At 36.5% G+C, this 22,566-nt stretch overlaps 1 protein-coding gene, 1 non-coding gene and 1 pseudogene across 5 annotated transcripts in view; 2 read left to right on the forward strand and 1 right to left on the reverse strand.

Annotated features, from left to right (window-relative positions):
- Positions 1-228: 228 nt before the first annotated feature.
- LOC143689115 (U6 spliceosomal RNA) lies at positions 229-335 on the forward strand. The gene has a single exon (XR_013178583.1). It is a non-coding gene; the product is annotated as a U6 spliceosomal RNA (small nuclear RNA).
- A 14,057-nt stretch (positions 336-14,392) lies between these two features.
- On the reverse strand, positions 14,393-16,160 carry LOC143686033 (dnaJ homolog subfamily A member 1-like; annotated as a pseudogene).
- Positions 16,161-21,089: 4,929 nt separating this feature from the next.
- The window catches only part of GOSR1 (golgi SNAP receptor complex member 1), a 52,280-nt gene continuing 50,803 nt past the window's right edge, over positions 21,090-22,566 (forward strand). For 2 of the 4 annotated variants that reach the window (XM_077165423.1, XM_077165424.1), the window contains exon 1: positions 21,090-21,208. In XM_077165423.1, coding sequence (XP_077021538.1) covers positions 21,178-21,208 — 31 coding nt within the window. In that variant the 5' untranslated portion in view covers positions 21,090-21,177. Of the gene's footprint in view, positions 21,228-22,566 lie in introns of all 4 variants that reach the window. The other 2 variants (XM_077165425.1, XM_077165426.1) reach the window with 2 other exon arrangements.

Here is a 22,566-nt window from a genome sequence, read left to right on the forward strand (position 1 = left end):
GAGCCCAGAGACTTCACAGGAAAGTCTTTCAACCTGCTGGGTCCCACACTCAGGGAAATCTGATTAAATGCCCAGATGCCAGCAAAAAATAACAAATCACACCAGGAAAATTGAATATATGGCCTAGTCAAAGGAACAAACCAATAGCTCAAATGAGATACAGGAGCTGAGACAACTAATTCTGAATATACAAACAGATATGGAAAACCTCTTCAAAAACCAAATCAAGTGCTCGCTTCGGCAGCACATATACTAAAATTGGAATGATACAGAGAAGATTAGCATGGCCCCTGCGCAAGGATGACACGCAAATTCGTGAAGCATTCCATATTTTTCTAAAAGAAATCACAGAAGACCTAAATAGATGGAAGGGCATACCGTGTTCATGGATTGGAAGATTAATATAATTAAGATGTCAATCCTACCTAAATTGATTTACAGATTCAATGCAATACCAATCAAAATCCCAACAACTTATTTTTCAGAAATAGAAAAACCAATAAGCAAATTTATCTGGAAGGGCAGGGTGCCCCGAATTGCTAAAAACATCTTGAGGAAAAAAAACGAAGCTGGAGGTCTCATGCTGCCGGACTTTAAGGCATATTATGAAGCCACAGTGGTCAAAACAGCATGGTATTGGCATAAAGATAGATATATCGACCAATGGAATCGAATAGAGTGCTCAGATATAGACCCTCTTATCTATGGACATTTGATCTTTGATAAGGCAGTCAAGCCAACTCACCTGGGACAGAACAGTCTCTTCAATAAATGGTGCCTAGAGAACTGGATATCCATATGCAAAAGAATGAAAGAAGACCCATATCTCACACCTTATACAAAAGTTAACTCAAAATGGATCAAAGATCTAAACATTAGGTCTAAGACTATAAAACAGTTAGAGGAAAATGTAGGGAGATATCTTATGAATCTTACAATTGGAGGCGGTTTTATGGACCTTAAACCTAAAGCAAAAGCACTGAAGAAGGAAATAAATAAATGGGAGCTCCTCAAAATTAAACACTTTTGTGCATCAAAGAACTTCATCAAGAAAGTAGAAAGACAGCCTACACAATGGGAGATAATATTTGGAAATGACATATCAGATAAAGGTCTAGTATCCAGAATTTATAAAGAGATTGTTCAACTCAACAACAAAAAGACAGCCAACCCAATTACAAAATGGGAAAAAGACTTGAACAGGCACCTCTCAGAAGAGGAAATACGGATGGCCAAGAGGCACATGAAGAGATGCTCAATGTCCCTGGCCATAAGAGAAATGCAAATCAAAACCACAATGAGATATCATCTCACACCCACCAGAATGGCCATTATCAACAAAACAGAAAATGACAAGTGCTGGAGAGGATGCAGAGAAAGAGGCACACTTATCCACTGTTGGTGGGAATGTCAAATGGTGCAACCACTGTGGAAGGCAGTTTGGCGGTTCCTAAAAAAACTGAATATAGAATTGCCATGCGACCCAGCAATACCATTGCTAGGTATCTACTCAGAGGACTTAAGGGCAAAAACACAAACGGACATTTGCACACCAATGTTTATAGCAGCATTATTTACAATTGCAAAGAGATGGAAACAGCCAAAATGTCCATCAACAGACGATGGCTAAACAAACTGTGGTATATACATACGATGGAATATTATGCAGCTTTAAGACAGAATAAACTTATGAAGCATGTAATAACATGGATGGACCTAGAGAACATTATGCTGAGTGAGTCCAGCCAAAAACTAAAGGACAAATACTGTATGGTCCCACTGATGTGAACCGACATTCGAGAATAAACTTGGAATATGTCATTGGTAACAGAGACCATCAGGAGTTAGAAATAGGGTAAGATAATGGGTAATTGGAGCTGAAGGGATACAGACTGTGCAACAGGACTAGATACAAAAACTCAAAAATGGACAGCACAATACTACCTAATTGCAATGTAATTATGTTAAAACACTGAATGAAGCTGCATCTGAGCTATAGTGTTGTTTTGTTTGTTTGTTTGTTCTGTTTTTCTATATAAATTTTTTTTATTTTTTATTTTTATTTTTTTCTCTATATTATCATTTTATTTCTTTTTCTGTTGTCTTGCTATTTCTTTTTCTAAATCGATGCAAATGTACTAAGAAATGATGATCATACATCTATGTGATGATATTAAGAATTACTGATTGCATATGTAGAATGGAATGATTTCTAAAAAAAAAAAAAAAAATTAGTAACCAAATCCCCACAAGGCCTCATACTTAATAATAACTGGAATATAATTGGAAATAAAGAAATAGAAAGTTGTGCACCTAAAAAAAAAAAAAATACATGCGGCAAACACTGGCAAAACTGAAGTGAGAAATAAACACCTCTACAATAAAAATTGGAGACTGAAATATACCATTCTCATCAACAGATAGGACATCTAGACAGAAAATAAATAAGGAACAGAGCTCTTGAATAATATGATATGTGAATTAGACTTAACAGACATATACACAACATTATATTCCAAAACAGCAGATATATACTCTTCTTAAGTACACATGGATTGTTCTCCAGGATAGACCACATGTTGGATCACAAAACAAGTTTCAATGAATTTTAAAAGTCTGAAGTAATACAAAGCTTCTTCTGTTTGTATTATTATATATATTATTATCGTCTCTGATCATAATGGAATGAAGTTGGAATCAACAAAGGCAGAGAACTGGAAAATCCATAAATATATAGAAGTTAAACAACACACTCTTAACAATCAATGGGTCAAAGAAGAAATTACAAGAAAAAATAATAAATATCTTTAGATTAATGAAAATGAGAATACAACATTTGAAAACTCTCGAGGGTGGGCCACAGTGGCTCAGCAGGCAAGAATGCTTGCCTGCCATGACAGAGGACCCGGGTTTGAATCCCGGTGCCTGCCCATGTAAAAAAAAGAAAAAGAAAAAGAAAAAAAAAGAAAACTCATGAAATGCAGCAATGACAGTGCTGAGAGGAAAATGTATAGCCCTGAACATCTCATTGAGAAAGAAGAAAGCTAAAATCAAAGACCTAATTGCACAACTGGAGGTATTAGAAAAAGAACAGCAAACTAAACCCAAAACAAGCAGAAGGAAAAGAATAGCAAAGTTTATAGCAGAAATAAATGCAATAGACAATAACGAAAAAGAGAGCATTAACAAAACCAAAAGTTGGTTCCTTGAAAATGAAAAGATCAATAAAATTGACAAATGCTCAGGTAAAATGACAAAAACGATGGAAATGCAAATAAATAAAACCAGAAATAAGAGGGAGGCCATTACTACTGACCCCCCCCCAAATAATTATAATAAAAAAGCGCATAAGACAATACTATGAACAACTGTATGCCAACAAATTTGACAACCTAGATGAAATGGGCAAATTCCTAGAAACACACGAACAACCTACACTGACCCTAGAAGAAACAGGAGATCTCAACAGACCAATTACAAGTAAAGAGAGTGAATCAGTCATCAAAAATCTCCCAACAAAGAAAAACCTAGGACCAGACTGATTCGCAAATGAACTCCCCCAAACATTACAAGAAGTAGTGCTAAAACTCTTCCAAAAATTTGAACAAGGAACATTACCTAACTCATTCTATGAGGCCAACATCACCCTCATACCAAAATCAGATAACAATATCACAAGAAAAGAAAATTACAGACCAATTCCTTTTAAGACTATAGATGCAAAAATCCTCAACAAAATACTAGCAAATTGAATCCAACAGCACATTTAAATATTTATACACTATGATCTACTGGATTTTATCTCAGGTATTCAGGATGGTTCAACATAAGAAAATCAATTAATGTAATATGCCACATTAACAAAATGAAGGGGGTAAAAACACATGTTCATCCTCACTGATGCAAAAATAAGGCACTTGACAAAATCCAGCATCCTTTCTTGAAAAAAAAAACACTTACAAAAATAGGAATAGAAGGAAATTTCCTCAACATAATAAAGAGCATATATGAAAACCCCACAGCTAACATCATACTCAATGGTGAAAGACTGAAAGCTTTTCCGTTGAGATAAAGAACAGGACAAGAATGCCCACTGTCACCACTGTTATTCGACGTTGTACTGGAAGTTTCAGCCACAGCAGTTAGGCAAGAAAAAGAAATAAAAGGTATCCAGGTTGGAAAGAAAGAAGTAAAACTTTCCCTATTCACAGATGACATGACTATATGTAGAAAGTCCCGAAAAATCTACAGCAAAGATAATAGTGCAAATAAATGAATACAGCAAAGTGGCATGGTACCAGATTAATGTGCAAAAATCAGTAGTGTTTTTGTACACTAGGTAATTTAGCAATCTGAGGAGGAAATCACGGAAAAAAAAACTCATTTACAATAGAAACTAAAAGTATCAGCAATAAATTAACCAAGGCTGTAAAGACTCATACATGGAAAACTACAAAACTTTGCTAAAGGAAATTTTTAAAAGATCTTAATAAACAGAAGCACATTCCATGCTCATGGATTGGAAGACTAAATATTGTTACGATATCAATTCTGCCAAAAATGATACACAGATTCAACACAATCCCAATTAAAATTCCAGCAGCCTACTTTGCAGAAATAGAAAAACAAATTATTAAATTTCTTTGGAAGCCAAGGGGCCCCAAATAGTCAAAATCATCTTGAAAACGAAGAAAAAAATAGGAGGACTCATATTTCCTGACTTTAGAATTTATTACAAAGCTACTGTGGTTAAAACATCATGGTAGTGGCACAAGGATAGATATATAGACTAATAGAATTGAATTGAGAGTTCAGAAATAGGCCCCCAGATCTATGGCCAATTGATTTTTTATAAGGCTGCCAAGTCCACTCAAGTGGGAAAGAATAATCTCTTCAACAAATGGTGCTGGGAGAACAGGGTATTATATGCAAAAAAAAGGAGAAACCCTATCACACCATTCACAAAAATTAAAACTGGATCAAACACCTAAATATAAGAACACCTAGATAACATAAAAATCCTAGAAGAAAATGTAGGGAAGCATCTTCAGGATCTTACGTTAGGCAATGTTTCTTAGACTTTACACCCAGAGCACAAGCAACAAAATAAAAAATAGATAAATGGAATCTCATCAAAACTAAAAACTTTTGTGCATCAAAGGACTTTATTATGAAAGTGAAAAGACAACCTATTCAATGAAAGAAAATATTTGGAAACCACCTATTCAATAAGGGTTTAATATCCAGACTACATAAAGAAATCCTACACCCTACCCCATATTATTGATAGCCCCTTTCAACATGAAAAAATTAGAATGACCATATCCCAAATACCCCTAAAGAGTGGGAGAAAGACCAGAGGTAATGGTGGAGTTATACAGAGAAGATAGGGTTTAACAAACGAGTATGACTGCTGAATCATTATATTGATAATTCTTTTAGTTTTCAGTATCTAAGAGCAGCTAGAAGTAAAAACCTAAAATTGTGGAATTGTAACCCATACCAAACTCTGAAATCTGTTCTACAACTAATTGTTATGCTGTGCTTTGAAAATTATTGGGTTTTTTTTTGCATATGTTATTTTTCACACACACAAAAATAAGTCGATTGTGATGATAAAAAAAATATTTATTCCTTCTATCCTCCAATGTTCTGGAGAAGCTAGAAGGAATAATCTGAGATAATGGTATGGTAGCCCATGACAAACTCTGGGATCTGTCCTGTAATTTACTTGTTGAAGAGTACTTTGAAAACTATTGCTTTTTTCTTTTTTCTTTTTTTTTTTTTGCTTTGTATATATGTTATATTATACAATTAAAAAAAAAGTAAAAAAAAAAAAAAAGAAATCCTACAACTTACTAATAAAAAGACAACCTAATTTTTAAAAATGGGCTAAGGACTTGAATTTACATTTCTCCAAAGAGGATATACAAATAGCTAAGAAGCATATGAAAAGATGCTCATCATCATTAGCTATTAGGGAAATCAAATCAAAACCCACACAAAGTGACTATTTCACACCTACAGTCACTAAAATGGCTTTTTAAAAAAAACAGAAATGTAGGGGGTGCAAAGGAACTTCAGTGGTAGAATTCTCACCTGCCATGTGGGAGACCCATGTTCAATTCCCATGTACTTCCCAAAACAAATAAACAAGCAAAATAAACAAAAATTCAACAAATGGTACTTGCAATAACGAGATGCTCAGATGGAAAAATAATGAAATGTGACCCTGCCATATAGCATACAAAGAAAAAAAAAACAGATAATTACAAGTGTTGGAGAGGATGTGGAGAAATAAGAACTCTCATTCATTACTTGTGGGAATGTAAAATGGTGCAGCTACTGTAGAAGACAGTTTGGGGGTTCCTCAAAAAGCTAAGTATAGAATTGCCAGATGGCCTAGCAATCTCTCTACTAGGTGTATACCAAAAAGAATGGAAAGCTGAGACTTGAATAGATACTTGCACACTGATTTTCATAGTGGCATTATTCACAATTGCCAAAAAATGGAAACAACCCAAGTGTTCATCAACTGATGAATAGATAAATGTAATATATGCACACCATGGGATATTATTCAGCTGTGAAAAGGAATGAAGCTCTGATTCATGTGGCAACATACACAAACCTTGAAGACATCATGTTGACTGAAATAAGCCAAACCCAAAAGGACAAATACGGTATGATCTTACTGATATGAAATAATTAGAATAAGCCAACTCATAAAGTCAGAAAACAGAATATAGGTTACCAGGGACGGGGTTAGAGGTAGGGAGTGGGGAATGGATGCTTACATTGTACAGAATTTCTGTTTGGTTTACCATAAAATTTTGGTAGTAGATGGTAGTGATAATAGCAAACAAACTTGATTCTTTTTTTAAATCACTTCTTACTGTAGAATCCGGAGTTAATACTCTACTTTTTAATAAATACATATTATATATATGAAAAAAAGAAAACCAGGGAGCAGAAGAACAGTTAATACTCCAACAGAATTAAATATTCTTAAACAAGCATCTGAAGGAGTGGATCAGAAATTCTAAAGCTAAAAACAGAAATGGACAAAGAAACAGAGAGAAATTAATAGAGTTGTATAACCTCAAGAAAGAAATGAAATAGATGAAATATTTCAAAGTGAAAAGTAAATTATGAGGTGTCTTAAAGAGAACAGATTCAAATAAAAATGTAATAAGGGATATTTAATAAAGGCAGGAAAACAATCCAGAAAATGAAAATGACAAAGAAGTAAAAAGGGACCTGGAGCACTAATGGAAATATGAAAGGCAAAGAAAGAATAATATTTGTATTACCAAGTACCCTGAAAAGAAAAACAAAGCAATGAGCAGAGCTAATATTTAAAATTATAATCCAAAAGAACTTTCTAGAAATAAAAAAAGACCCAACTCTACCCATTGAAAGAACTCATTGAGTACTCAGGAAAATTAACCCAAAACAATAAACTCTGAGACATATAGTAAAACTATTATATTCCCAAGTTAAAGATAAAATCCTAGAGGGCTTCATGTCAGAAAATCAAATGATTTGCAAAGGCAAAAGAATGCGCTGGTATCAGACCTTTCAAAATCAAGGTACAAAACAAGGCAACAATGAACAGCATTGTTTTCAAAATCATTGAGAAAGCATGAGTTAAGAATTTTATATCCAGCCAAGCTGAATATAAATATCATGGGTACAGAAAAAGACTTTCCAACACACAAGAATTTAGGGTATTCTGCACCCATTAGTCCTTCTTAGTGAATTTTACTAGTGAATATGCTTCATTAAATTAAGTGATAACTGGGCAACTTCAACAAAAAGACTGATCATAAGCATCTTAAAATACATAAATGTACATCCAAGACTAAATCAAAGATGGAGACACAAGTAGAAATAATGTTCAAATACTCTATGTTATGACAAAGTAGAAATTATGCAACTAAAAATGGAAAAGAAGAGAGAGAAAGAGGAAAGTAGAATTCATTTTATATGGGCAATGATTGGATGCTAAAGGATTAAAAGAAACTGAAAAACAAGGTATTAATGGGGAAAAATTGGAAACTAAAGGAATTTAAGAAATGGTATAAGTACAAAGTTAGCCACTGGAATTTCTAGCCAGTGAAACAAGGCAAAAGAAAAGAGATAAATTGTATCTAGATTGGAAAAGAAAAATTAAAACTTTTCTTTTTCTACAACATGATTGTGGAAAATCTGATAAAATCTATTAAAAAAAAAGACAAAAACACCTCACCACCAGTAATTGAGTTTAGCAAAGCTAGAGGATACTTGATCAATGTTAAAAATCAACTGTATTTCTATATATTAGCAACAAACAATCAAATTAAAATATCAAAAGTATTAATTTTAAGAGTACTACTTACAATAACATAAAAAATAGTATATTCTTAGGGACAAAACTGACAAAAGATGTGCAAGAACTATATACAAAAAAAAAACACAAAACACTTTTTGAAAGATATTTTAAAAGACCTAAGTAAATGCAGAGATATAATCAAGATGTCAGTTTTCAGATTGATCTATAGATTCAACACAATACCAATAAAAATCCCAGTAAGTTTCTTTTGTAACAATTGACAAGATGATTCTAAAATTAATATGGAAATGCAAAGGACTTAGAATAGCCAAAATGATTTTAAAAGGAATAAAGTTGGAAGAATTACATTATTTGATTTTAAGATATATTATAAAGCTACAGTAATCAAGAGTGTCTGGTACTAGCACACAGATAGACTGATAGAAAAAGAATCACACACATATGATCAATTGATTTTGACAAAGGTGCAAATGCAATTCAGAGGAGGTAGTCTTTTTCAACAAATAGTGTTGGCATAACAACATCAAAAAAGAACTTCAAGCCATATCTCACACCATATACAAAAAAAATTATCAAAATGGGTCGTATAACTAAATTATAAAACTTCTAGGAGAAAATATTTGTGACCCTGTGTTAGGCAAAGATTTCTTAGATACAATGCCAAAAGCATGAACCATAAGAGAAAAAATTGTTAAATTAGACTTCTTCAAAATTAAGAGCGTCTAAAATCACCTTGGGGAACAGGGGAGGAAGGAGCAAATTTCAACTTCCCCATCTGAGGAATTCCTGATATTCTTGCAGGCAGCAGGGATAACTAATTCAATAGGCTGTGCCCTCAATCCTGGAGGAAAAAAATAAATAACAAATAAATAAATAGGGAAAAAAATAATAATGGGGGAATAAATGGTAAAAAATTGGGTAGATTAAAATACTAGTGGCCAATGATAGGGAAGGGTAAAGGGTATAGGATGTATGAGGTTTTTCTTCCTTTTTATTTCTTTTTCTGGAGTGATGCAAATGTTTTTAAAATGATGATGGTGATAAGTATACAACTATGTGATGATATTGTGAGCCATTGATTGTATACTATGGATGTACATGTGTGAAGATTTCTCAATAAAAATATATATTTTAAAAAGTCTAGGAAGTTCTCCCCTTATTCAGTTTGCACCCCAAATTCAGGAAGCCAATTGAATTATGTATTTCCAGATGCATTTCTGCAGAATTGTGATAAAGCTTGACCTTACATTGTCTCAATTAACCAATTATTTCATCAGTCGCTTCCTTTCCAAGAATAAGAATATATATTTTCTGAATCATAATCCTCAACAAATTGGATGGACTCTCTTAACTAGTCTGATGACTAAGTTAAATAATAAGAACTATCATTCTTACAAAATTTGCTAACAACGTCTAAGTTTTCACTTGATTGGAACACTGCGCAAGAAAAAGTACTTAACAAAAAGTCTCCCCTACCTTTTTTTGTATGCTGTATGGTGGGGTCACATTTCATTATTTTTCCATGTCAGTACCCCGTTATTGCAGCGCATTTGTCGAATTTTTGTTTGTTTGTTTTGCTTGTTCATTTGTTTTTTGGGAAGTGCATGAACTGGGAATCAAACCCAGGTCTCCTGCATGGCAGGCAAGAATTCTATCACTGAACTAACTTTACCCCCCCACACACTTTTTTTAACCCCTTTTATAATATCTGAGTTACATAGAAAAAAAATAAGAGCTTCTGCTTTTTGTCAGAAATTACGAGAGTAGAAAGACAAACCACAGACTCAAAGAAAATATTTGCAAAGAATATATCTAATAAAGGACTTGTATCCATAATATATAGAGCACTCTCAAATTCAATAATGCAATGTTCTGGAGCAGCTAGAAGGAAAAATCTCAGATGATGGTATGGCAGCCCATGACAAACTCTGGAATCCATCTGAAAACTACTTGTTGAAGAGTGCTTTGAAACCGACTGCTTTTTCTTTTTTTTGCTTTGTATATATGTTATATTATAGAATAAAAAAACTAAACATATTTTAAAATTCAATAATAAAAAAACAAAAATTTTTAAATGGGGCAAAAGAGTTGAATATACTTTTCACCAAAGAAGATATACAGATGACAAATAAGTACATGAAAATGCTCAACATCATTAGTCATTAGGAAAATGAAATTCAAATTACAGTAATACACCAACACACACCTATGATATCTTAAATAAAAAAATACCAACCGTGCCAAGTGTTGGTGAAAATGTGGAGGAACTGGAAATGCATACACATAGGTGGGGGTGTAAAATGGTATAACCACTGTGCTGGTTTGAAAAGGTTTATATACCCTAGAAAAGCCATGTTTTAATCCTAATCAATCTTGTGGGAGCAACAGTTTCTTCTAATCCCTATTCAGTACTGTATTTTGGAAACTTTAATTAGCTTATCTCCATGGAGGTGTAACTCAATCAGTGTGGGTATTAAACCTAATAGTGTAGACATTAGGTTTTACTGGAATTTGATTGGTTTTACTGGAATACTTTAAAAAAAGAAGCACTTTAGAAAAAGCTAGAGAATGACAAGAGAGAGCCATGAGGTTCTGAGAGAGCAGAACGACAGAGCCATGAGAAAGCCACAGAAAGCCACAGCAGAGCTGAGTAGAACCAGAAGGCCGAGAGTCCACACCACCAAAGACACTGGAGATGAAGAAGGAAAACGCCCCTGGGAGAGTTCCAGATGCCTCCTGAGAAGCTGGGAGAGAAAGCTGAAAGACTTTGCCACATGCCCTTCCAGCTGAGAGAGAAACCCTGAACATCATCAGCCTTCTTGAACCAACATATCTTTCCCTAGATGCCTTAGATTGGACATTTCTATAGACTTGTTTTAATTGGAACATTTTCTCGGCCTTAGAACTGTAAACTAGCAACTTATTAAATTCCCCCTTTTAAAAGCCATTCCATTTCTGGTATATTGCATTCCGGCAGCTAGCAAACTAGAACACCACTTATAAAAGCAATTTCAATGTAATTGAAAGTTAAATATTCAAACTATCATTACCCAGTCATTCATTCCTAAGTATTTACTCAAGAGAAATGAAAGTATATGCCCAAAGAGTTGTGCAAATGCCCATCAACCAGTGAATGAATAAGCAAACTTGATATCTTCATATGGTGGAATACTACTCAACAATAAAAAGGAATGAACTACCAACACACACAACATGGAGGAATCTCAAAATAATTATGCTGAATGGAAGAAGCCAGACCAAAGAAATACATGTGTATGATGCCATTTATATACAATTCTAGGAAATGAAAACTAATCTATAATGACAGAAAGCTGATGTATAGTTGCCTGGGAAAGGAGGATGAATGGGGTGGGATGGGTGGGAGGGATAACAAAGAAGCATAAGGAAACTTTGGGGGAGTAATGGGCATGGACTGTGGTTGGTGATAGTTTAATGGATGCTGTGATGGTTATGTTCATGTGTCAACTTGGCCAGGCGATGGTGCCCAGTTGTCTGGTCGAGCAAGCAGTGACCTAATTGTTACTGTGAAGACATTTTATGGACTTAAATTATCAGTAAGTTTTGATTGTATTTATGGCTAATTACATCTACAATCAACTAAGATGTGTGTCTTCAGAAATGAGAGCCATTTCATTCAATCAGTTGAAGGCTTTAAAAGAAGTGATGACTAGAGCAGTAAGAAGAGAATTTCCATGTCTACTTCAGCTAGCCAGCTTCTCCTGGGGAACTGACTGAAAACCTTCATCAGAGTCACCAGCCTGCAGCCTATCCTATAGAATTTGGACTTGTCCATCTGCACAGGGTGAGGCACTTTTATAAAATCTCATAATATTTATAGCTATCTCTTCTTGATTCTGTTTCCCTAGAGAACCCTAAGTAATACAGATGTATAAATATGTTAACACTTATCAAATTGTACACTTTAAATATATGCAGTTTATTATACATCAATTATACTTCCATGAAGCTGTTTAAAAACAAACAAAAGGTTTAAATACAAGGGAAACCACTAGAGAAAACTACAAACCTTCTGTGATGTTTTGAAGCTGTATGTACCCCAGAAAATATCATGTTCTTTTAGTCCATTCCTGTGGATGCAGACCTATTGTGGCTGGAGGCTTTTGATTAGGTTATTTCTATAGAAATTTCACCCACCTCATTCAAGGTGGGTCTTAATCCCCTTATTGGAGTCTTTTGTAAGAGGATAAAACAGAGGGAAAAAAAAGCCCCAGAGAAGCTGAGAGAGGAACACTGAAGCCAAAGGCCAAAAGTGATGAAAACCTGGACAGAAGGACCAGTAGACATTGCCATATGTCTTCCATGTGACAGAGGAATCCAAGATTGCCAGCAGCTGGTCTTCAGGGAGAAAGCATCACCTGTTTTTGTTTGTTAGTTGTTTTTTACTTTATCATTTTTTAAAAAATATTTTTATTGTGAAATATCCACACATGTACAGCCCAACATATATATAGTGGCTCACAATATCATCACATAGTTGTATAATCTTCACCATGATAATTTTTAGAACATTTGTATCACTCCAGAAAAATAAATAAAAAGAAGAAAAAAACTCATAAATCCCATACCCTTTACCCCTGCCTCTCACTGACCTACAGTATTTCAATCTACTCAATTTTTACCTTTTCTATCCCCCTATCATTTATTTTTTATCCTTTTTTTTTTTTTTACTGTTCTCTCCATATGCTGGATAAAAGGTCATCAGATACAAGGTTTTCTCAATCACATAGTCACACTGTAAAAGCTATATAGTTATAATCTTCTTTCAGAATCAAGGCTACTGGAACATAGTTCAACAGTTGCAAGTACTTCCCTCCAGCACTCCAATCTAAAAAGGGATATCTATATAATGCGTAAGAATAAATTCAAGGATATCTCTCTACTCTCTGAAATCTCTCAACCACTGAGACTTTATTTTGTCTTATTTCCCTCTTCTCCCTTTTGGTTGAGAAGGCTTTCTCATTCCCATTATGCTGGGTCCTGGCTCATCCTTGGAAGTCAGGTCCTATGTTGCCAGGGAGATTTACAGCTCCGGGAATCATGTCCCACATAATGAGGAAACAGTTGAGTTCATTTCCAAAGTTGGCTTAGAGAGAGAGGCCACATCTGGGCAACAAGATCTTTTCTGGGGTTGACTGTTAGGCATAATTATCAGTACGCTTGTCTTTACCTTCGCAGGAATAAGTTTCATAGGGTCAAATCCCAAAACTGAGGGCACACTCCCCCTGTCTACGTGGGACATGACTCCCAGGGGTGTGGACCTTCCTGGCAACATGGGTCAGAAATCCTAGAATGAGCTGAGACTCAGCATCAAGGAATTGAGAAAACCTTCTCGACCAAAAGGGGGAAGAGCGAAATGAGACAAAATAAAGTTGACTGAGAGATTCCAAACAGAGTCGAGATGTTATCCTGGAGGTTATTCTTACTCATTAAACAGATATCACCTTGTTAGTCAAGATGTAATGAAGAGGGTGGGCCACAGTGGCTCAGCAGGCAAGAATGCTTGCCTGCCATGCCAGAGGACCCGGGTTCAATTCCTGGTGCCTTCCCATGTAAAAAAAAAAAAGATGTAATGGAGAGGCTAGAGGAAACTGCCTGAAAATGTAGAGCTGTGTTCCAGTAGCCATGTTTCTTGAAGATGATTGTATAATGATATAGCTTTCACAGTGTGACTGTGTGATTGTGAAAACCTTGAGTCTGTTGCTCCTTTTATCTACCTTATCAACAGATGAGTAAAACATATGGAATAAAAATAAATAATGGGGGGAACAAATGTTAAAATAAGTTTAGATTGAAATGCTAGTGATCAATGAAAGGGAGGGGTAAGGGGTATGGTATGTATGAATTTTTTTCTGTTTCCTTTTTATTTCTTTTTCTGAATTGATGCAAATGTTCTAAGAAATGATCATGATGACGAATATGCAACTATGTAATGATATTGTGAATTACCACTACTGTAGTTGAATATTAAAACAAAAAACAATAGCAAGTAATGAGCATATTATGATTACAGTCCTTCACTTATTCACTACTGCATATATAAGATGCCAGTAGTGTTATTCACTGGCCCCAACAGGGGTTTGACACTGAACACCACCTCGGGGGTGATGTTCATCATTCTCATGTGCTTCTCCATTGTAATGGCACCGCCTTTCCTGACTGAGATCAAAGTCCAACAGATCTACCTGATACATTTCATCAGTTTCTTCTCCTTCTTTCCTCTCAGGTAGCAGTTTGTCCAGCAAAAACAGTTTATTAGGAGAGAGAAAGCCATTTTTAGGAAAATTACTTTAAATTTAAATTTAATGATTAGGTGACCCTTTTCATACGGGCTATGATAAACTGGCATGCCTTCATTTAGCACACACTTGATATCTTCATGCTTGACAATCTGACCTGGATGAGAAGTGATGAGTATGGTTCGGTTGTCAAGAGTAGATATTGGCTTTTTGGAGCCACACAGTGCTTCAACCAGCTGTATGTCCATGCACGTGAAAAAGTCTTCTCCTTGTCAAGTAAAAATACCATGATTCTTCTGATCTAAAACAATGATAATATCTCCTAGCTCCAGTCCTGGCTCTTGGTCTCCTTTACCACGGAATGTTATCTTTTGTCCATCTTTCAAGCCTTTGTCAGTATGAACGTCTAGAATCTTCTTTTCTCGAATTATCTTCCTTCCATTGCAACTTTTACATCTATCTTTAGGACTGATCCACTCCCCATGGCCCTGGCACTCCATGTACACAGATTGAATTTGTGAAACCATTCCAGGTCCTATCTGATGAATTTTTTTTTTATTCAACATAACAACATACAAACACAAACATTCTTACCATATGATCATTCCATTCTTGATATATAATCAATAACTCACAATATCATCACATAGTTGTATAGTCATCATCATGATCATTTCTTAGAACATTTCCATCAATTCAGAAAAAGAAATAAAAGGAAAACAGAAAAAAATTCATATATACCATACCCATTACCCCTCCCTTTCATTGATCACTAGCATTTCAATCTACTAAATTTAACATTTGTTCCCCCTATTATTTATTTTTAATCCATATGTTTTACTTGTCTGTCAATAAGGTAGATAAAAGGAGCATCAGACACAAGGTTTCCTATCTGATGAATTTTTATTTGCATTCCAGTACCTCAGCAATTCTTTTGCAGAGCTAGTTTTCTTGTTGCACCATTATATAAATCTTCTAAGGTTACTGAGAGCTGATGTACAACATTTTTAACTCTCCTTTCTTTCTGCATCCTTCCACCACCTCCAAAACACATATCAAAGATGTCCATGGAAGAGCCCAAACCCCTATCTGCTCCACCTTCTTTGATGGCCTGTTCTCCTCCTTTGTCATATAATTCTCTTTTCTTCACATCAGAGAATACTTCATTAGCTTGAGAAATTTGTTAAAACTTCATTTGAATCCAATCTTCATTTGAATTCTTATCAAGCTGGTATTTCAAGGCAAGTTTCCTGTAAGCCTTTTTCAACTCTTCCTGGTTAGCATTGGGTTTGACCCCCAAAACATCACAGTAAGTGGTTTCTTTCACCATTTTCTACAGGTGGTGAGCCAGTGAGGCCAGTGAGGGAGAGTGGGAAGGAATGCGTCGCTGCGCACAGCTCGGGCAGCTGCCACTCCTCCACCTCTCACCGAGAGTTCTGGAAAGTTCCTTGAAATGCAGTCTTGCCTTGATTTCTGTCACACTAAATATCATAGATCCGTTAGAATTCAAATAAGGTCTACAGTTCATGTTAACATGAATTTCCTGATTTTGACCATTGTACTACGATTATATAAGATGTTAACATGAGGGGAAACCGGATGAAAGGTACATGGAAATTTGTACTACTTTTTACAACTTTTCTGTAAGTCTAATTATATGAAAGGAAAAATTCTAAAATAGAAAAAAATTTTCAAAGACTGTTTAAAAAAGGAATGAGGGGTCCAGCTACGGTGGCTCAGCAGGCAGAGTTCTTGCCTGCTGTTCTAGTTTGCTAGCTGCTGGAATGCAATATACCAGAAACGGAATGGCTTTTAAAAAGGGGAATTTAATGAGTTGCTAGTTTACAGATCTAAGGCCGAGAAAATGTCCCAATTAAAACAAGTCTATAGAAATGTCCAATCAAAGGCATCCAGGGAAAGATACCTTGGTTCAAGAAGGCCGATGAAGTTCAGGGTCTCTCTCTCAAGTGAGACGGCACATGGCAAACACAGTCAGGGTTTCTCTCTCAGCTGGAAGGGCACATGGCAAATACGGCGTCATCTGCTAGCTTTCTCTCCTGGCTTCCTATTTCATGAAGCTCCCCGGGAGGCGTTTTCCTTCTTCATCTCCAAAGGTCACTGGCTGGTGGACTCTCTGCTTCGTGGTGCTGCAGCATTCTCTGCTCTCTCTGAATCTCTCATTCTCCAAAATGTTTCCTCTTTTATAGGACTTCAGAAACTAATCAAGACCCACTCAAATGGGTGGAGACATGTCATCCCCTAATCCAGTTTAACAACCATTCTTAACTAAATCACATCAACCAGGGAGATGATCTCATTACAGTTTCAAACATACAGTACTGAATAGAGATTATTCTACCTTTATGAAATGGGATTATATTAAAACATGGCTTTTCTTAGGGGGCATACTTCCTTCCAAACCAGCACACCTGCCATGCTGGTGATCTGGGTTTGATTCCCATTGCCTGCCTAGGCAAAAAAAAAAAAAGAATGCAGGTGAAATAAAGTTTCATGCAGACAGAAGAGTTTCTCACCAGCAAACCCTCACTAAGGGAAATTCCAAAGTGTGTACATTAGGTGGAAAGAGTGATCACAGTTGGAAGCTATAAGATACAAGTAGAACTAAAGAACAAAGGAAATGGTAAATGTTTTAGAAAATATAACTAACATTATAGGGAAAGTATTAATGATTAGTGAGCTTAAAATATAATGAATTAAAATACAAAAAAAAAAAATAATGTAAATTGAGATGAGTCCAATGGTGTTCCAATATCCTTGCACTATCTGGGAGTAGGATAATTATATTGATTAACTTTAGGCTTGGTAAGTTAAATATACTTGTAATTTCAAGCGTAACAAAATAAAGAGTATAATTTCAATACCATTAGAAAGGGGAAAAAAGCAAGGAGGAAAACAATTTAGAAAAGAACAGAAAATAAAATGGTAGGTTTAAATGCAAATATCAATCATTACATTAAGTATAAATGGGCTCAACTCTTCAATAAAAAGACAAAGATTGTCAGACTAAATTTTTTTTAAATCTAGCCATAGGTAGTTTATAGGAAAAACAACTAAAAGCTAAGGCTAGGATACAGAAAACTTGCAAGTGAGAGGATGAAAAAATATATACACCATATGTATATGAAAAAAACAAACTGGTTTACTATCAGGGCAAAATATCCCATTGGAAAAAAAATCATTACTCGAGAAAAAGAGAGGCCTTTTATAATATTGAAAGGTTCAATTTACCTTTAATATTATTTGTACACAAATTTTAAATTGTCATAACACAGCCTCAAATATATATAAAGCAAAAGTTTACAGAACTGGGAGTTCCGGAGAAGATGGCGGCTTAGTAAGACGCGCGGGTCTTAGTTCCTCCCCCAGAAAAGCAACTAAAGAAACAGAAACAATACGAAACAGCTCCCGGAGTCACGACAGAGACCAAAAAGACAGCGTACCCCATTCTGGAACGGCTGAACAGGCAGGGAGAATCCGCTGCAGTGAGATACCCGAGGGGCGCGCGTTTTCCCGGCCGGGGCGGCTGGCGACTGGGGTCCCCTCCACGCACGTGGCTCCCCGGTCTGACTGGGAACGTTGGGTAGCGGGGCCCTCCCGTCACGCTTGGTGTCTCGGGCCAGCTGGGCAATTTGGACCAGCACTCCCCCAAGCCGCGGCGGCCAGCGACCCCCGCCTCCTCGCGCGGTTTCCCGGCCGACTGCCCCGCAGACAGACGAGCGCCACGAGCGCCACCTACTGGGCAGGAAAAGAAAAACAGAGCCCAGAGATTTCACAGAAAAACCTTTCAACCAGCTGGGTCCCACACCCAGGGAAATCTGATCAAATGCCCAGACACCAGCAGAAAATAATGGATGACGCTCAGAAAATTGAAGATATGGCCCAGTCAAAGGAACAAACCAATAGTTCAAATGAGATACAGGAGCTGAAACAACTAATGCTGAATATACGAACAGAAATGGAAAAACTCTTCAAAAACCAAATCAATAAATTGAGGGAGGACATGAAGAAGACATGGGCTGAACAAAAAGAAGAAATAGAAAATCTGAAAACACAAATCACAGAACTTATGGGAGTGAAGGACAAAGAAGAAAAAATGGAAAAAACAATGGATACCTACAATGGTAGATCTAATGAGACAGAAGCTACAATTAGTAAACTGGAGGTTGGAACATCTGAATTCCAAAAAGAAACAGAAACTATAGGGAAAAGAATGGAAAAACTTGAGCAGGGGATCAGGGAACTGAATGACAATATGAAGCGCACAAATATACGTGTTGTGGGTGTCCCAGAAGGAGAAGAGAAGGGAAAGGGAGGAGAAAAACTAATGGAAGAAATTATCACTGAAAATTTCCCAACTCTTATGAAAGACCTAAATTTACAGATCCAAGAAGTGCAGCGCACCCCAAAGAGAATAGACCCAAATAGGCGTTCTCCAAGACAGTTACTAGTTAGAATGTCAGAGGTCAAAGAGAAAGAGAGGATCTTGAAAGCAGCAAGAGAAAAACAATCTGTCACATACAAGGGAAACCCAATAAGACTATGTGTAGATTTCTCAGCAGAAACCATGGAAGCTAGAAGACAGTGGGATGATATATATAAATTACTAAAAGAGAAAAACTGCCAACCAAGACTCCTATATCCAGCAAAATTGTCCTTCAAAAATGAAGGAGAAATTAAAACATTTATAGACAAAAAGTCACTGAGAGAATTTGTGACCAAGAGACCAGCTCTGCAAGAAATACTAAAGGGAGCACTAGAGTCAGATACGAAAAGACAGAAGAGAGAGGTATGGAGTAAAGTGTAGAAAGAAGGAAAATCAGATATGATATATATAATACAAAAGCCAAAATGGTAGAGGAAAATATTATCCAAACAGTAATAACACTAAAAGTTAATGGACTGAATTTCCCAATCAAAAGACATAGACTGACAGAAGGGATTAAGACCCAGCAATACCACTGCTAGGTATCTACTCAAAGGACTTAAGGGCAAAGACACAGACGGACATTTGCACACCAGTGTTTATAGCAGCATTATCTACAATTGCAAAGAGATGGAAACAGCCAAAATGTCCATCAACAGACGAGTGGCTAAACAAACTGTGGTGTGTACCTACGATGGAATATTATGCAGCTTTAAGACAGACTAAACTTATGAAGCACGTAATAACATGGATGGACCTAGACAACATTACGCTGAGTGAGTCTAGCCCAAAACTAAAGGACAAATACTGTATGGTCCCACTGATGTGAACCGACATTCGAGAATCAGCTTGGAATATATCATTGGTAACAGAGACCAGCAGGAGTTAGAAACAGGGTAAGATAATGGGTAATTGGAGCTGAAGGGATACAGACTGTGCAACAGGACTAGATACAAAAACTCAAAAATGGACAGCACAATAATACCTAAGTGTAATGTAACTAGGTTGGAACACTGAATGAAGCTGCACCTGAAATATGGTTTTTTGTTTGTTTGTTTGTGTGCTTGTATCTTTTGTTTTTGTTTTTTTTCTTTTTCCTTTTTATATTATATATTTTTTTATTAGTATTATTATTTTAATTCTCTTCTCTATATTAACATTCTATATCTTTCTCTGCTATTTTGCTAGTTCTTTTCCTAAATTGATGCAAATGTACTAAGAAATGATGATCATACATCTATGTGATGATACTAAGAATTACTGAGTGCATGTGTAGAATGGAATGATTTCTAAATGTTGTGTTAATTTCTTTTCTTTTTTTTGATTAATAAAAAAATTTAAAAAAAAAAAAAAAAAGTTTACAGAACTACGAAGAGAAATAGGCAAAGCCATAATCATACTGGAAATATTATCATACCTTTCTAAATAACTGACAGAACAAGCTGAATTTAAAGATCCAGTAAGGATATAGAAGATGTGAACAGCACAATTACCAAGTGACCTAAAAGATGTATATAAAATTTATTATAATGCATTCTTCTAAATCATATACCAAGCATTCATAAAAATTGAGGATATATTTTCCGGATTTGGTGGCTGGAAGTCAATGAGTTGCTGGGACTGTAACTACTAAGGCAAAGAAAAAGTGGCCAGAGGAGAAGAGCTCTTATGGTAGAGATACTGGATGACGGAGCCTAGGTGGAGGAGGAGGACAGAGGGATTGACCTTGGGAAAAGAGCCCTGTACTCTGAGAAGAGGCTGACTGAATATATTATTTGGGAGAAGGGGATGGAAGATGCGGAGTTGCGTCTGAAGATGTCTCTTCAGTCAAGAAACCAACCACTTGCGGAGAGAGGGGATACGCCACATGAAGGAGGAGATGAAAGTTCGAGGCTCGGAGTGCAGAAAAAGAGCCAGAAAGACAAACGTTCAGGGAACATCAGAGGATAAGGCCTCATTACTCAAAAGCTGTAAAATAATTAATTTACCGCTAGGTGTCTGTGCCTGTGGAGGCTCACGTATCCCATCGGCCCTGGCGCCCAGGGCGGAAGAAGACTCGGAGGACTCTCTTTCTCCTATCACCTCTACTCTCCTATCTTGACTGACGTTGAACAACAAAGATGGCGGCAGGAACCAGCAACTACTGGGAAGGTGAGGGCATGGCCTCCGGGTGGGTGTCACCGAGGGGCAGCTGAGTGAGGACGGATTCCAGGAGGCTGCACAGGAGAGTGCCAGGCCTCCGGAGCTGTCGGGTTGAGGGGTGGGACTTGCCTGATGGAAGCCGCCGGGCCTGGGGTGAGGAGACCGAACGGTCTGGGCCATGGGATTGGCCTGAGAAGCAGCGGCCCCTGTCCGGGAAGGTGAGAGGTACCTGGAGCAGGGACGGAGAGGAAGACGGGAGGAAGGAGAAGTGGGTTGAGTGGGGCAGCGGGACTCGGACGAAAGCTTGGGTCCGAGCTGTGCGAGGAAACAAGTGTTGAGCTAGAAGGCCAAGAGCCAGGATGACTGGAGCAATCAACGCCTTGCCTTTTGGAAAACTGAGTAGAAAAAAGAGAAAGGAGTTAGGAAAGGGAACTTCTCAGTTCGGTCCATCGGGGGAGCGGAATGTTTCCTTGCTGGGTCCCCTTAGCAGCTTCAGGTAGCGACTTCGAGGATTGGGTGTCGAATCCAATTTAAAGGCAGAGGAAATAGCTTTACCATTAGCTTAGAGTCTAGGATTGGATTTGCTAAAAAGAAAAAGTTGAAGGAACCAGTGTGAATTGTAGTTATTACATTTAATATATCTCGCACATACACACCCCAGCCTATTTTGTGATTTAACAAATGTCATTTATTTAATTCCTGAACATATGGTCTGATAACGTGGACTCATGTAAAACTCATTCCTGGACCAATAATCAAAGAAGTCTCAACCTTTTTCTTTCATCTATTTCATATGTTTTGTTTAATCTATTTCTTTCATCTGTGTTGCAGTATAGAAGCGACCTTCCTAATCCCTTTCCCGTTTTGCCCTATTTACTATTGCTCCCTCTGAAACCAGGGGAAACCACCACAAATAGCAATATCATCAAATATCTGTTAGCCACTTTTCATCTATACTTGCCTGTTAAACTTGAAAATATGATGCTTTCTATTAAAGAAGACAATTACTAAAGTTACAAAGAAACATACTTATAATTAGTTTAAAACGTTTTAAACTGCTCTTTTGAAATGTGTGTACTAACAAAAAAATATTTTAAAATTACGTAGAAGTGGCCACTGGTATCTTTAATACTAGTCATTAGGCTATGGTTTTTCAAAGCACCATGCTGTAATAATTAGAAAAACTTATTACTGACAACCTACTCTGTCAGGTGCTTTAAGCCCCTGATTAGCAGTGCATAGAAAAACCATGAAGGTACTGGTTTAAAACACAAAAAGCTGAGGTTCATAGGTTAAATAATTTGCCAGTAAATATCAGAACCAGTAAGTGGCTGAGCTAAGATTTGACCTGGGATTTGTTCTCTGGG

The sequence above is a fragment of the Tamandua tetradactyla genome, chromosome 6 (genome assembly GCF_023851605.1).
Source record: "Tamandua tetradactyla isolate mTamTet1 chromosome 6, mTamTet1.pri, whole genome shotgun sequence".
Lineage (NCBI taxonomy): Eukaryota > Metazoa > Chordata > Mammalia > Pilosa > Myrmecophagidae > Tamandua > Tamandua tetradactyla.